At 39.1% G+C, this 17,170-nt stretch overlaps 1 protein-coding gene across 1 annotated transcript; it reads right to left on the reverse strand.

The window, feature by feature from the left end:
* Positions 1-1,175: 1,175 nt before the first annotated feature.
* LOC111330562 (crt homolog 2) lies at positions 1,176-16,493 on the reverse strand. Its single transcript, XM_088725769.1, has 6 exons — positions 15,786-16,493; positions 5,484-5,661; positions 4,561-4,757; positions 3,790-3,949; positions 2,428-2,573; positions 1,176-1,507 (listed from the first exon to the last, which is right to left on the reverse strand). The coding sequence occupies exons 1-6, from the start codon at positions 16,307-16,309 to the stop codon at positions 1,357-1,359; spliced, it is 1,356 nt and encodes a 451-aa protein (XP_088581895.1). The 5' UTR covers positions 16,310-16,493; the 3' UTR covers positions 1,176-1,356.
* Between the last annotated feature and the right edge of the window lie 677 nt (positions 16,494-17,170).

Here is a 17,170-nt window from a genome sequence, read left to right on the forward strand (position 1 = left end):
TCGCGGGCGGGGGGGGGGGCAGTCATTGGAGAGGCTTTTCTCAAGGGAGGAGCGGCTAAAAGAAAGCCAGATTAAAAAACTTCTTCTCCAGGCAGGCGTCCATTCGATAACATTCAACACTTTCAGAAGAAGAGGAGACAGCGGGAATTGAATGGGAAGAATTTGAAGATGAAGTAGAGCTTCTAAACTCTATCCATCCGCACATTGGTTTGAAACACCCCATTATCTATGACACTTTCAATGCTTGTGAATATGCTACTGAGCGAAAACTCCTGAAACTGAATAATACAATTCTCAAGGAATTTCTTGATTATTATGAGATACCTTGCACATCGAAGGACAGTAAACAAGACTGTTTCAAAGATAGAAGAACTGGTCACGGAATGCGGTTGTCTCCAATGATCGCCCCCCTCCCCCCCCCCCCCCCCCACCGCCCCGCGGCCGTCTAGATTCTCACCCGGAAAGAAATCGTTGGAATCCTTGGACCTTCGGACAATAAAAGCTGACTTACTGATATTCTACAAAATTATTAAGTGCACTGAGCAGTTCATTAGCGATTATTTTGTGATTCATTGTGGATAATTACGAATGCAAATTATCGAAAGCAGCGCCGTACAGGTATGTGAAAATCTCACATTTCCACTTCGCTTTAAATTTTTCCTGTGATAATAGCCATACATATTTTTACGGAATATGGTGCTCTCAAGCACGGTTGTGGAGTGTGTGCAACTCCTGATATCTAGTTTTGTCCCAGTACGGAGAAATCGCAATTTAAAAAGTACCAATTTTCGACTTAGTCGAGTAGTGGCATATTTGACGTGACGACAGTGTTTACATTTATCAAGATACTCTACCTTTGTGATCACACTTGGAAAGTTGAAGTATTAAACTGTTATATTCCAGAATATCTCTCGTATTGAATCATTTTTAACAGCGTGAGATCGTAATAAAGATTGCTCATTTTGTGTTCACAAATGATGTCAATTTCACGATTCGACCGAGCGGACGTGCGGAAAATTGTTCAAAAATAAACACCTTTTGAAATCGGAGGGAAACCACTTTTGTTCCGGTAATAGGCAATGGTTTCCTTATCCACATGCAAAGTTTAAGGTAAGATTTATTTTTAAACCAATTTCGAGTGGTCGGAAATTACCGAGAGACACGCTCTTAAGTGATGACATTTCCAAAATATTTAAGAATTTATTAGAGAATAATCATAGATGAAAAATAGTGAAATGTAACCTGGTTATTCTATTTTTCAATTTGGTTGAACTTTATTCCGTTAGAAGCTTCCAAATTAAAAAAAGATTATCGTGCTATTGTTGAAATTTCCCAACAATGTTACACCTCGCTGCTTTAAACACTGTAGTTTCCCAAACTGGTGTTGTCAGACAACAGAGGACGAGTTGCACCAGACTGAGGTACTGAACGGTAGAAGCGACTTCGATGGGACACCTCAAACTCTCTTCGCTCATTTCCATTTGAGTTCAGAGAAATCTCTGGAGCTCTGAGGAAAAGAAAGGAAGATGGTAAAGTACCAAAATATTTTTTGGCGAACTAGCTAAGGTGGGGAGAACTTGTTTACTTCTGGGGGCGAACTCACAGAGGTGGAAGGAGCAAGCTTCCAAGAAACCTCAACTAAGAGGTGAAGTTTAGTTCTTGGGTGCAAAAGTGTGATCAAAATGTAGAAGTATTCTTCTTTTAGTTTCCATACTGTTGCATAATCAGCAATTCACGCCGCCATTTACATTTTATCACAAAAGAATATCGTTGCTAATTAGTGTACATTGGTAGTGTGACCGTAATATGTGCAGAATGCTAGCAGGTATAAAACTCGTGAATTTTGGCTCTACATATTATTATTACTTGGATTAGTGTGTGCACGAATAAAAAACTTTGTTTTTACAGAACCGAGTAGTTAACACATACCAGTTCACCTTTACATGCTTTTAGTTGGTTTACTAAAAGAAACTGGTAATTTAAAAGTTCGAGCGAACAACGGAGGATAATTGCTTTTCAGCTCAAACCATTCGTGTAACAATTTTAGGAAACCAAGTTTTACTCCCAGCCCCTTTGAGGCGGAAAAGCGACAGTGTGGGATGGATGGGAACATAAGGACAACTAACTTACACCGGTCACAGAAGCGGCAGATACTCCTGGAGTATCCGCGTTAAACCTTGAATCCCTAGGAGTCAAAAGCACTTAATTTCCTCTTCCAATATCACTCCTGAATCACACATTTCGGTCAACAAATTAAAAAAAAAAAACAAATAAAAAAAACAAACACACTAGAAAAGCTCTTAGGGATTGTTATGCAAATTCTCCTTGTCATTACCATAGCAAATGCAAAGAGAACAGCGTGAAGAATTTGCATACTGATGACAGAGTGTAAAGAGTCGAGAGAGCTTCTATTGTGCACTTTCTTACCCCTTGTTGTAAACAAAAATGGCGGGAACAATAATGGCCAGCGCGCCGATACTGAACCAGGTGCTCGAGTTGCATTGAGGCTGCCATTTAAACGGGACTTCGTTGAACAAGGTCCAGAAGAGAAAACCCAAGGGAGTTACCAGAGACTAAGAAATGAAAAAGAACCAGAGCGAATCATTTTAAGTCTGTAGTCGAGCTTATTGACCGACCCAGCCGGAGCGCGTCCCAGTTTCCATGTGGATCAAAGGACTAGGAGTATTACTGCTCTACCCTGGGTGGGATGCTAGTTTATCACAAGGTTACCCCCTCCCCCTCCCCCTCCCCCTCTCCCAGTGTTTCAACAGGCTTCTCCGACAGTTTATTAGTTCCCATTGATATTTCTGGTCGGAGAGAGGTCCTGTGAAAGTAAAGTTTCTTGCCAAAGAACACAAAACATTGACCAGGTGTCGAACCCAAACCTTCTCGACCCGGTGTACAGTGCACTGACCATAAGGCCAGTACGTCAATTGAGCAGAAACAACATCTGCGCTGTGTGATAAAAATCACCGGCACCTTTGGTGACAGTGGCTCCTTCTTATTGCCATAGAAGACACAAAACACGTCACAGAGAACACCGCCTCTATCATGAAACCTTTGTTTGAATTATTTTCCTCGTTATTCTTTTGTCTTTCTGTTCTCTATTGTTTCTGTTCTCTATTGTTTCTGTTCTCTATTGTTTCTGTTCTCTATTGTTTCTGTTCTCTATTGTTTCTGTTCTCTATTGTTTTACGCCAGCAGTGTCTTCTACAACAAGTAACAGCCGAGAAAGTTTAGGTCAAGAGGAGCTGTATTCCCAAATTTTTTTAATCACTTGTCTCTAGTTCCCGATTTACAATCTTTTCTCGTATTCTCTCAACCGCCCGCGTGCCGGGGTATTACGCCAATAAACCCATAGAAAGTGCGTTCTATCGCATATTTTATTAATCAATGGATAGGTGCCTCAGATTGCAGTTTGTTGGCCGAGGTTACCTTGTCTCTAGTTGTTTTCAAAGTTCCTTGTTTTATTTCTCAGACACACTATTTTACTCTTCCCCTCAAGATTTCTTTTCCAAATTTTGATTTTGTTTTTCCTAATAAACTGCAGTGATAAGTTGAGCCTGTCCAGGTGTGCTCTTAGCAAATCGATAGTAGAACAGTACGAAAAAATAGGCATTCTTGGAACGAAGACGAATTCGGGACGGGAAGAGTTTTGGGCAAGACGGCTTTAGGATGGAAAGAGTTCGATAGGCCAGAAACTTCCCGTTTTTTTCTCTCTCAGCCAGCTCTTTTGCCCATTTACTAAGTGAACATATTGAAGAGGCTATCTAGAGTTCTTTCGCTTACCGACACAATCGCCAGCCACGTGGCTCCCTCATCATATCTTAATAAGAAAGCTGCTGCCATGTGATTCACCAGATGCATACTAATGTACACTGTTCCTCTTGAACCTGATGAAGAATCACAGCCTGCTCCACCGAAGAAACACTGAAATCCAAACCAAATACTAAAAAAGAAAGGAAATAAGACTATCAGGCCTGTTTGGTCTCACTCTGTTCTGGTCCGAGAAATTTGGGGTTGCGGTGAACAAATAAAAAAAAATTCAATGAGTTAAAAAGAATGAAAGAATGATAAAGAACGAAAGAACGAAAAAACAAAAGAACAAAGGAACGCAAGACCGCAAGACCGCAAGAACGAAAGAACGAAAGAACGAAAGAACGAAAGAACGAAAGAACGAAAGAACGAAAGAACGAAAGAACGAAAGAACGAAAGAACGAAAGAACGAAAGAACGAAAGAACGAAAGAACGAAAGAACGAAAGAACGAAAGAACGAAAGAACGAAAGAACGAAAGAACGAAAGAACGAAAGAACGAAAGAACGAAAGAACGAAAGAACGAAAGAACGAAAGAACGAAAGAACGAAAGAACGAAAGAACGAAAGAACGAAAGAACGAAAGAACGAAAGAACGAAAGAACGAAAGAACGAAAGAACGAAAGAACGAAAGAACGAAAGAACGAAAGAACGAAAGAACGAAAGAACGAAAGAACGAAAGAACGAAAGAACGAAAGAACGAAGGAACGAAAGAACGAAAGAACGAAAGAAAGAAGGTGCACTTACTTTCCTACAGACTCCTCTAAATTTGTAACATTTCCGTACCATGGCAAAATGTTTAACCATAAGAGCACAAAGATACAAATGACTTGATATGTGGTCGACCAAAACAAAAAATAAATGACGCCGATTCTGTCTTCTGATGTTTCACTTTCCATTTGCAATCCTTTTTCTTCAAGAACAACCATTAGCGCTGCCGGAATCTAAAACAAGAGAAAATTCCAGCCAGGTTTTGGAATTAGCCTCTGTGACCTAATTGCTTTTATCTGCCAGTCCTACCGAAGGTGCCACGATCCTAGGACTTATTTGTGACATGGGCTTAGTCCTACTTAGGTCCTACACTTCCGCTTCACTGCCTTATTTCAGTCACATATATATTCATTTCACAACGCTTCATCAAATGTTACCGGATATTAATCAGCTATTGGCTACGCTCCTAAGTTAGCGGGTATTGATGATCTGCCAGAAACTTCCATAAACTAACCGAGGTCTCCTCGGCAGCCATTGTTTGGTCTCGTCACACGACGCACTCTCTTAAGGAAGATAGCGTTGCGTAAATAGGCCAAACAACGGCTGCCAGGGAGACTAAACGACACGAAGTATCTTTAAAACAGGCTTACATATATAGGCTTACGCTGGATCTCTAGGAATGTTGGACAGAGAGAAAGTTTGCAACTGTCCAAATGAACAATTCTGGAAAGCATCGCTGAAATCTTTCACCCACCCCACTACTGTGCAATGCCGTCTCTAGATCAACTAGTTAAGGTCCTACACGAGTGACGATTTTGTTGTTCACACCCTTCTAAAGGAACCGTTGTCGTCGCATCCGGTGAAATGGTAATGCCATGAGATACTTTCACGCTATTCGAGTAAGCCTTGCCTTCCACAAGCTTGATCAATTGTCACATGAAAATCAAAGATTTACTTACAAATCCAAGCATGAACATAATAGGCCACATCACCCTTGAAATGTCATCCACTTCGTCTTGATCTTTGCTGTTAGCATCCGAGAAAATTGTTGGGATGAGGCTAATGAAAAGGCCAATCATTATCACGAGACCACATAAAAGTTTTTGTCTTGATGGTTTCTTGTGCACGATAACGATTCTAGAGAGAGAAAAAAAATGATCAGCACTTTTCCTAGCATGTGTACAGCTGTTCCCTACCCTTCGAAAAAAAGACCGAGATGGGGGCATCTGTGCACAAGCGGCACTTTCCGTCCTGTCCTCTTTACGCCTTATCAATTGTGCGGTGGAATCCAGGATGGCTGAAAAGTTCCTGTCAAAAGCATCCCTGCTACATTATTGACACCGATATGTTGTGTCAAATACTGTATACGGAGATCTTAACATCAAATCACAAATCCTGAGCATTTACTGGTCTCCTTCGCATTTGGTTCTTGCATGTCACGCAACGTAGGGACAAGAAAGAAATTGTGTGACAAGAAAGAAATTGTCACGACTGCTCAAGGCTTGTTAGTTTTCCCGTGCGTAAGTAAAATTGCAGCAGAAATATCGAGTGCGAGACCTACAAGCGACTGCAAAGATAATGTTACCCGCAATAAATGGTACAATTTTAAAAGGAATCCACCAAATACGGTAACGACCTCGACTGGAGGGCTCGGGTTGGCTGTGTAATAGTAAATATATATGGTGATGCGGTTAACACCGCGACTTTTAGAAACAGATTCTATCCGAATGGCGCACGGGCCCATCATTTTTTTCTTTTCTTTCATGAAATACACATGGACTTAGGCATAAATTCTGAACCTCGATCTTTCCTTGCTACATGCATTGGAAATAATGTACCTTTTCGCTCCTCGTGTCAATAAGCTTGAGTAATATCAAGGGAACTTCATCAAAGAAATAAAAAATAGACAGTCAAAGACTGCATGTGGCAACTAGTATAGCACAATTTTTGTAACATCGGAAAGAACTAGAGGTTATAGAAGGTAGTGTTGCAGAATATTTGTCTCACTTGCAAAACATAAAACCTGCCACTGATTCCACATAACTATGAGTGCCATGTTCCACAAGAGAAAGCTGATTCAAGAATTTACATTGTTTTATTGACATTCAAACCAATGATTATAAGGTAACAAATAACAATATTTACAAACATTGGGTGACAGAGCTTTCCTGGTAGCTGCTCCTTTCCTATGGAATATGCTGCCAAGGTCCGCGCGCGAAGCAACGAACTTAGAATCTTTTAAGATTTTACTTAAGACATTTTATTTAAGGAATCATTTCAGTTATCTTAGTATATCTATATTTTTAATTGTAATTATCTTTCATTAATTTAATGTAAATAAATATATATAATTTATGATTTTTATAGAAAGAATTGTATAATTTTAGTTATTAATTACTGTTGTGATGCGCTTTTGAATATTTTATAGAAAAGGCGCAATACAAATAATAAATGTAGTTGTTATTGTTATTATTGTTAATTATAAAAACGATAACAATAGTAATTCAAAGGGACTGATGGTTTTCCTATTCTCTCGGCTCAAGAAATGATTGCCCATGCTTCTTTTAATTTTGCCTGTTAATTATAAACAATCTTTTTTTTTTATTGCAATTCCACTTTTTGAGACTTTTGGTTTAGGATATTCCATCATTCCGCATATTAAGATATTCCACCATTCTATAGATTCACTGTTCTTACGTTCCATCATTCTATTGTATCGTATTTCGTAGCTTGCCCGCTTCGCAAATTTAGCGGCCCTCTCCGGCATAGGAGACCGATTCAAACAATAAAATGCTCTCTTTTCAAAGAAAAATTCTTCAAAGCTTACATGATGCGCAGATTATGTCTCTTGAGGTATTTCTGCGAGGAAAAGTTTTGATTTAATTATGTGTTGGCGGATGCACTGTGAAATTATTTTGAGATGTTCATCGTCTTTGTAGTGTCACGCACAGCAAGAACTGAATAGATTATTTCTTCAGATCTACTTAATTTGCTGACTTAAACGGTTAAATGCTCTTTCTCAAAGAAAAAGAATTTCACACACAAAAATCAAAATTGCATCAAATCTGAGTTGTCCCAATTCCTATTTCTACAACAAAAGACGTAATATGTTGCTCTAATAGCTATATTTATCATTTTCTTGATTATGTAAAGTTGCTGCTTTTTGGCAATGTCCATGTCATTCATCATGCCTAAGAACGTAGAGCATTCATCTGAGAAAACGCCAAGGGAGCTCACGGAGAGATTTACAAATTTCACACAAATGAAAGTTCTACTCATTTCGTTAATCAAGTTCCGATATTTTTCTTTTTTACGTACTGCATTGCTGTACAAGTTAGATTCGAAACCAACTGTTAATTCTACAACATATAGGCACTTCGACTGGGTCCGGAAAAGAAGATCTGGGCGCTAATTTTCACCAGTTACTATTGAGGGATTTAGAAAACCAGTAACATCTGCATATATATATAGATTGAGGAGCTAACATTAATTTCAGGTTGAAGGGACTTGGCAATGGAGTTAAGAATTGAGTCGTGTCTCCAAGTAAAGCGGTCAAGGCATTGTTGACAACCAGCGACAATATGAAGGAGTGACTCAGGATTAAGGCAAAAGGAACAATCAGGACTTTGTGATAATCCCCATCTTACCAAATTCTTACGTGTAGGAAGAGAGTTGTTGATGTAGCGGATGGTAAAGTTGTAAATGTTCTTCGGTAGATGAGACTGGGCCACTGACCAAATAGAATTAACAGATGACAATGAATACTTGATAACATTTGAGAAGAAGAAACCTTGAGATGTCAGGTGGTGTTGCAGTTTATTCTCTTGATTAGAACGGAAATCCTTAAGAACTTCCTTAGTGGATTTATACATATCATATTGAATATTAGTATATTTTCAGAGCTGAGCAAAGAGTTCCCAGCAATCTGATTGGTTGAGCGGTTGCTTATATGACGCTATATAAACCGCTCCGCGCGGTTTATATAAAATGTTAATAAATGTTACTAAAATGTTATGATTTCAGAAATTTCTTTGTTGTTCAGCTCTGAAATTATACTTAAAACAATTATTCGCCTCAGGTTCGGTGAATATTGTCGAATAATCCCCTCGACTTCGTCTCGGGGATTATTCGACGATATTCATCTCGCCTTCGGCTAATAATTGTTAATTAGTGTGACAGCTTGACGATTTTCAGAGAGCTTTCAAGGAATCATTTGGGGACTTTTAATGAATTTCGGAGAACTGACTGGCACTGAGTAAATTTGATAGAGGGAGGACAAATATTAAGACCAAATTTATTGCTTTCTAGGAAAACATCGCTCAGTGTTCCAGATATCGGAATATCAAGCCATTTTCGGATGTAGCCATTCACTGCAGAGTCGAGATGTTGCGTTATCCAGGTTTTGGATATATTTGCTATGGTGAAATGCCATGACAACTTCAATAGGACATAGCGGCTGTACAGAAGAAGTTTTTGTTTAGGATGTAGCATCCTCGGAGACCCAGGGGCTGTGGGTCGATTTCAAGTTAGGGCATGAAGAGCCCCTGGGGACATTGTCTTACAAGACTAGTTCCAAACGGTCGCAGTCGTTCTGCCATCTGATTGGTGCCAGAAAATCGTTGTGTTTTTCTGCCCAATCAGAGTGAAGTGTACTTTAGAGTCCTTTCGTGTTTTACACGGACATATACTAATAACTCAGTTGCTCGCTATGTTTGTTTGGGCCGTGCGAGGGAGATTTGCTTGAGGTGAAAAGTTTCAGACTCAGCACACAAGGTAAGAGAAATCGATCAGATTGTCCGCGAAAATCTTACCGGAAATTATACTGAATACTTTCGCAGGTATCACTAGAGAACGTGTTTTAAAGTTTGTGAGGTTTGTAAACAACACGATGGTTGCAGTCATTGATATGTCGCTTTAAACGTTAAACGAGATTTGAGCTTAAATCTTTCTAGATTTTTTGCATAATTTGCTGTGACTGAAACTTTGCCAATCCTGTGAAGGTATTTCGTCGCACAGGGCCACGCAGGTATGTCGAGCAACTGGCGCTTTCGCCTACGTTGCTTTCTGCTTCCTGTGCGCGCCAAAATCTAATCTTCGCTTTGTAGTAAAGTCGTTCACAATACGGCTTAAGTTCGTGGACGACCTCCAGCAAGCACTTAGAGAAAGCTTAGCTGTGTTTCCGGTTAGCTAATTAAAATCTGAACAAAAACTTATTAACGAGAACATCGTGGGAAGGAGAGGTTTTTTCGGGCAGTTACCGAAGGGGTTTGGAAAGAGTTTAATCTTTCAACTGCTGCTTTGAGTGTTGAGATTCTTGAGCTAGGAAGGCCACGGATTCTCTTCTAGTCCCTTGGTCATTGTCATTTCACCTCTTCGGTCGAAGAAGTTGAAGACCAAGTTAAATACCGGTCTTTGATCATTGGGAATCGATCCGATGCTGCTTTCAATGGGAATTCAAAACCAAAGACTAAGAAATAATGGATGGAAAGGGCGGGTTTGCTTTATTGCAAATGTCAGCTTAATAGTACAGGGTCATCTACCCACATCTAATATAATAAGCAAAAGTTTCCACGCTTTGCTTTTCTTTTTTTTCAAGCGAAGATGAGATTAGATTTTGGCACGCACAGAAAGTTGCGCAAGTACCAGTTGCTCGACATACCTGCGTGGCCCGTGCGACGAAATAACTTCACGGGGTTGGCAAAGTTTCAGTCACAGTAAGGGCCTGATTACATGAGCCGGGCTGGCCCGGTTAGCCGGGCTGATTTCTTTTGTTTTCACGCTTTGGCGAACACCAAAACAAAAGAAATCAGCCCGGCTAACCGGGCCAGCCCGGCTCATGTAATCAGGCCCTAAATTGTGCAAAAAATCTAGAAAAGATTTAAGCTTAAATCTCGTTTAACGTTTAAAGCGACATTTCAATGAATGCAACCATCGTGTTGTATACAAACCTCGCAAACTTTAAAACACGTTCTCTAGTGATACCTGCGAAAGTATTCAGTATAATTTCCGGTAAGATTTTCGCGGACAATCTGATCGATTTCTCTTACATTGTGTGCTGAGACTGAAACTTTTCACCTCAAGTAAATCTCCGTCGCACGGCCCAAACAAACATAGCGAGCAACTGGGCTATTAGTATTTGTTCGTGTTACAACACACGAAAGGACTCCAAAGCACACTTCACTCTGATTGGGCAGAAAAACACAAATATTTTCTGGCACCAATCAGATGGCAGAACGACTGCGACCGTTTGGAACTAGTCTTGTAAGACAATGTCCCCAGGGGCTCTTCATGCCCTAACTTGAAATCGACCCACAGTCCCTGGGTCTCCGAGGATGAGGATGTAGTGGCTTTATATCGATGTCATTCATCAAGATTTGTACAACAGAAGACAATTCAGATTTCTGTTGGTTATTAGACATTTTGAAGTCAAAGAAGCGACCTAAGTAATGAAATGATTCACCCATTTCCACACAGGGAATTAGAACTCCATTGATCAACAGCTTGGGTAAATATTGGACAGATTTAGTGCACAGTTTCCGTATTCCAAAAGTAGAACATTTGTCAATTCTGATCGTCATGTTCGACCAATTACAACATAATATGAACTTAAACTTTAAAATATTAAACTTTAATGATAACTACTCCCCAAAAAAGGTTTTTCTGTACCTATTTACAAATATAAATGTTAACTATATCTGACAAGCTATTGTTAAATTCTAAATTCTAACTGTCACTCGATCATTCGTTCCTGGCAAGTTTCAGGACTTTCTTAAAGGCCTTTACAGATCGTTTCTCAGGTCTTCGTCTAAAATGTTCCACAGAGACACTGCTCTACAGGCAAAGGACCTTTGGCCGGTAGCCAAAGGTGTTGATTTTCTGATTCTTGACCGCTTATGACAGCGGCATCGTCGGCGAACTGAAACCAGTGAATGGAATTTAAGAACTCGAGGAAAAAGCCAAACTGGCGGTATTTTTCAGATTTAATATGCTGTAGAAACGTATTAAAACAGTGTCATGCAAGTCTCATGAAAAGCGCGCGTGATGTAAGTTTACCCAGAAATTTCAAAACTCGAACTCCTGTTGATCAGGAGAAATTACACAGCTTTAAAAGCTTATGATGGAAAAAATTAGAACACTCGATTTCTAAGTTATCATGTAACCTGCGTTAACTTAAAGAAATCACTCCGTTCAAATTACGGCTGTCACAAAAATTGTCAACTGTCAGTCCCACGTTTTATGTAGTTTGTTACGTTCAGTCGTCACAGTAAAGAAATGCAACTGAATTTGTTGACCCATTTTCTTTTCAGTGAAACAATACTTTTTTCTTTATTAAAATACGATCACGTAGGGAATATATATAATTACAAATTTTGTATTTAATTTTATCCATAGAAGTTCAATAAAATTTTGCCAATAATTTTATCAGTATAATTCTTAATATAATCCAATTTTCATTATATACCAAGGGAATATTTCGCAGTTAATAACATTTTGTTAACGGTGAATTAATCACTTTCGATAATATAATGGAGCAAATTTTTCGCAGTTAATAAAATTTCATTAACGGCGAATTACTCGCTCTTTATGATTTTTACTCTTGAGCGGTTTTTCGCAGTTAATAAAATTTCATTAACGGCGAATTACTCGTGCTATATTAAATTCATTTTAGGGCGAATATTCCGCAGTTAATAAAATTTCATTAACGGCGAAGTACTAGCTCTTCATGATATATAGCGTTGAGCAGAGTTTCGTTTTTCTCTAATGTTCAACTGTTATTCCGACATAAAAAAGATGCATTCCTAGCATTCCTCAAGTTGACAGGAAGTTAGTGAGAGGCAGAGGCAAAAATGGGGCCGATAGAACTCAGTAACCATCTTGTGACAATAAGCGACTCGAACTTTCCAGACCTCTTTATCCGGCACAAAACCATGGGGAGTGGTAGCCAAAATCTGAATTCTGACTCCCACCAAATTCAAGCATAAACCAAATGATCGAAACATACATTCCATTTTGTAAGCAGTGTAAACACGAAGCTTTCATAGTTCTTCTTTTAATTCTTTTTCAGAGTTCGATTGAGTTGAACGTCGTGAATTGATGGAAGATGTATTTCTGCGATTTGTATGAAACTCACTAAGCCTTAGGTGTGACTATTTCCACCTTCTTTGTTTTCAGTTCCCTTTGGTTAGTGATTAAAAGGTGAGATATAATTTGAGACAAACATGAATCATACGACAAGCACACAAAGGGTCTATTGCTAAATAAGAGCTCGTTAGTGTGCGCTTATGTTGCACTGGATGAAAGGTAATGCTAACCGGAGATCTCTTTTTGTTCGGGGATTGCTTTGCGATGCGGCTCCAAGTGTGGAAGCTCTCGTGGAACATTTCACTTGTAAGTATTCTTGCTTAACAGTGTTACCAACTAGATCGCCGTCGAAGATCAGTGCGATGTAGATTAAATACGCAAATAATATTCACTACACCGATTTAGAGGTATTGTAATCTGATTTAACTTTAAAGAATTATGATTAAAGCAGTACTTCGACTCGGGGGCTCATATCTAGTCACAAACAAAATAACTTAAAGATCAGGGCTATAGTCACGGTGATCTAAAATCCTACAAATGGAACAATCGCGAAGAATACTATTTACGAAAAATCGAAGCATGGAAAAATCGTAATCTTGATACCCTTGTTCTCCTTATTTACAATTTAGCTCTTGTCGCACAATAATTTTTCTATTTTGAGAAAGAGCGCACAATTTCCACGTGTATATTTTGACGATTGCGTGATCTGAAAGAGTACAATAAAAGAGCGTTTTCACCGTCACGCAATAGAACATAAAATCAAAAACCATTCAGTCAATAAAATCAAGAAATTGTGATATCGTAGAAGATAAAGAAAGAAAACATTTCTTCATGTTTAAGGTGTTAACGTTGTCTCACAGATAAGATATTCGTGGAAATGTTCCGCGCATGGAGCCGCCACGTGTTGTGGTACACCAATAGGCCATTTGCGAGTTCCCTTGTGCCTCTGTTTCAAAGCGAGTCTAAGTGCGAAACCATTCTTATGAAATTGACGTTGATTTGCATGAAAATGAAACTATAAAAACCCGGTTATTTAGAAAAACCCTTGAAATTAGAGGAACAGAGTCCGAACTGGTTATTAATTATTACTAAGCTTTATCTGGTGGTATCAAGAAACCTTTAGCCAAAAAATTAGCTCTTTCTCGATTACGTTTAATACAGCATACTTAAAAATCGGCAAAACTTGTTATTTCTTGAATATTGATCCTCTTAAACAGGTCATGGTCAAGTTGATACTGTCCGACTGGCAAGGCCTAAGGTAATTATAACCTTTTTTAACTATGTATCTAAAAGTACACTCTTCAGACGCCGATCTTCACATGAGCAGAACAAAACACAAAAATTAAGTAAATGTATGTTTAAAGTGAAAAAAAATTACAGCTGAAGCGAAAAAATTACAGTTGAAGTGACGCCCACGCGTTGCGGAGCTCCATGAGTGAGGTGCTTGAAAAAGTAGGGACTACGAAAAGTTCAACCTTGCACGGCTGAGAGGTTTTCAGGTGTCAAATTTTAATCTCAATTAGGCGCAACCAATGAGATTCGTTATCTTAAGAACCAGTCAATTTTCATGTCATCGCGACACGCGGTAGTCTCCCTCGCAGCCGTTTTTTTGGATGTCACGCAACGCTCCCCCAAAAGAACGGCGGCTGACAACCGAACTACATTCCTCTCTCATTGTCCTTGCGGTTTGTTCGCGGTCTATTGAACAGACCAACCACATACCAGAAAATCTGAATGAAGTAAGGTTTCACGCGAAAATGTGGATGTGGCAGATTATCTAGCTATCATGTCGGGAGAAACACTGAAGAAATTTGTCAATGTGAGCTCAAAATGTTTCACATGTTCATCGCTGTGCCCTGGTAAAGATAGCGTACATATTTTTGGGAAAACTTCTCACAATTTCGTTGAAATTATAGAATCTACGCTTAACATAGACGTCAATTGCTACGCCAACGACACGAACGCTAGATTGTTTGAGCGGTTGTTAAAGTTTCAGCGAGCAACTGAGAAAGTAGAAGAAGCTAAAAACTGAACTGAAACTCTTTATTCGCACTACTTCAAGAGGTTACTACAGATTATAAAAGTCAAAATATTTAAGAAACAGTAAATTACATCAATAATCAAAACGAAATAAAAGACGCCTTTCAATCGAGGCCTAGGGCTAAACGCTTGCTTCGACCTACAGATGGAGATAAGGAAGAAAAAAGCGCGTGCTTGCCGTCAACAAACCGGACGAAGGCTTCGAGAACACTGCAATTTAGTCGGCCAACGTCTCCTACACTACTTGTACTTCTTCATTTGCCAGTCCTCTGCTAGCTGGAGTGAACCCGATTAGTTATGTTTGTGGCTTCTTATCACTGGTACCGGAAATCGGCCCGAATTATCGAGTGTTTCCGCACGTTGGTACAACGCAACAACAATAACAATAATATGACCACTTTCAACGGTAACATGGTCAAACACGAGCGGGAGTGCTTGATATATTTACGATTTCCCGGATCCTGTAGGCAGCTTAACAAAAACATCTTCTTTCTCGACTATCACTTTTCTAATTGCAAGCTTCTGGTGAGCATTACGCTCGAAAAAGTTGGACTTTGACGACGCTTTGCGAAAAGCTCCTTCAAGTACCGCCATTTGTCTTGTGTTTTCCACATGAGGATCGCTATAGAAAACGATGTCTGATTGGACGAGTCTCAAAAGGTGAGTCTGGCGCGGAAAGGTTCCTGAAAATGGAACCCGAGTTGTGATTGGCCAATTCGGAGAAAGGAATGTAGTTCGGTTGTCAGCAGCCGTTCTTTTGGGGGAGCGTTGCGTGACATCCAAAAAAAAAAACGGCTGCGAGGGAGACTAGACACGCGGGTGATCTCAGAAATTTAAATCATTTAATATTTTAAAGCGCACAATAAACTGGAAATCTGGGAAGTGTTTCAGTAAGGATTACTTCTTTTCTAGCGCCTTACTCGTGTGATGTATCTGTTAATATGAAAATTTTGGCAAGAGAAGAAGCAGTTTCACTCATAAAATGTCGTCGGAAGCACATACCTGCAGCAGCAATTACCCATTTCAAACCATGTGACCCCAACGAGCGGCGGTATTGAATCATAAGGAGCAACAAATATAATCCATGCCAGTAAAGTTCTCAAACTAAGCAGCTAACTTGAACCATAACATGCACTCACCTGAATAAGATAGTCAAGGGAATCATAAAGCTACCAAGAATGTTCTGAAGGTATGGTGGTGTGCGGGAGCCTTTACTCGCAAATGAAACCATTGCATCGTTCAAAGCGTCAAATAAACCCACCAAAAATAACAACTTGTGGGGAACCTCCTTTCCTTTGAGAGCCTCCGGTGAATATATTCGAACGTGAAGAGTTGCAATTCCAAATATCACGAGAAATACCACATTTGTGAACAGTAATACAAAGTAACTGTCCACCGTGTGGCCTGGACTGTTACCTTTTGTAGAATCGATCCATAGGGGAAGTGAGACGTTCTGGCCAACCGTTGAAAACACAGTGGTAAATGCGAAGATAAAGTTCGCCCAGAATAGAGGAACTTTAAAGAACCCCATCTTAACCATAGAACAATTTCCATCCTCTGAACTCGCGAGGGAAGGTGTTGATTCGGACGACAAGCTCGGCTTTCTGTTGGAAATCGTTTTTATCTCAGAAGCCGTCGAGACCTTGGATGTGGCTGAACCCATTTTTAGAATGAATTATCGACGTTTTGTAAGTTTTTTTTCTTTTTAAAGCTTTCGGAAAGGAAGGCCTTGGATGAAAGCGTTCTCGCTTTGCACCCAAACAGTGTCATGCAAGTCTCATGAAAAGCGCGCGTGATGTAAGTTTACCCAGAAATTTCAAAACTCGAACTCCTGTTGATCACGAGAAATTACACAGCTTTAAATGCTTAAGATGGAAAAAATTAGAACACGTGATTTCTAAGTTATCTTGTAACCTGCGTTAAATTAAAGAAATCACTCCGTTCATCAAATTACGGCTGTCACAAAAATTGTTAACTGTCAGTCCCATGTTTTATTTGGTTTGTTATGTTCAGTCGTCACAGTAGAGAAATGCAGCTGAATTTATTGACCATTTTCTTTCCAGTGCAACAATACTTTTTTCTTTATTACAATACGATCACGTCGTGAATATATATAATTACAAATTTTGTATTTAACTTTATCTGTAGAAGTTCAATAAAATTTTGCCAATACTTTTATCAGTATAATTCTTAATATAATCCAATTTTCATTATACACCGAGGGAATATTTCGCAGTGAAGAACATTTTGTTAACGGCGAATTAATCACTTTCGATAATATTATGGAGGAAATTTTTCGCAGTTAATAAAAGGTCATTAACGGCTAAGTACTCGCTCTGAATTATTTATAGTTTTGAGCGGTATTTTGCAGTTAATAAAATTTCATTAACGGCGAATTACTCGTACTGCATTATTATATTGTAGAGCGAATATTTTGCAGTTTTTAAAATTACATTAACTACGAAGTACTCATTTTCTGTAATTTTTTAGAGCGAATATTTCGCAGTTAATAAAATTTCATTTA

This window comes from Stylophora pistillata, chromosome 6, assembly GCF_964205215.1.
Source record: "Stylophora pistillata chromosome 6, jaStyPist1.2, whole genome shotgun sequence".
Taxonomy (NCBI): domain Eukaryota; kingdom Metazoa; phylum Cnidaria; class Anthozoa; order Scleractinia; family Pocilloporidae; genus Stylophora; species Stylophora pistillata.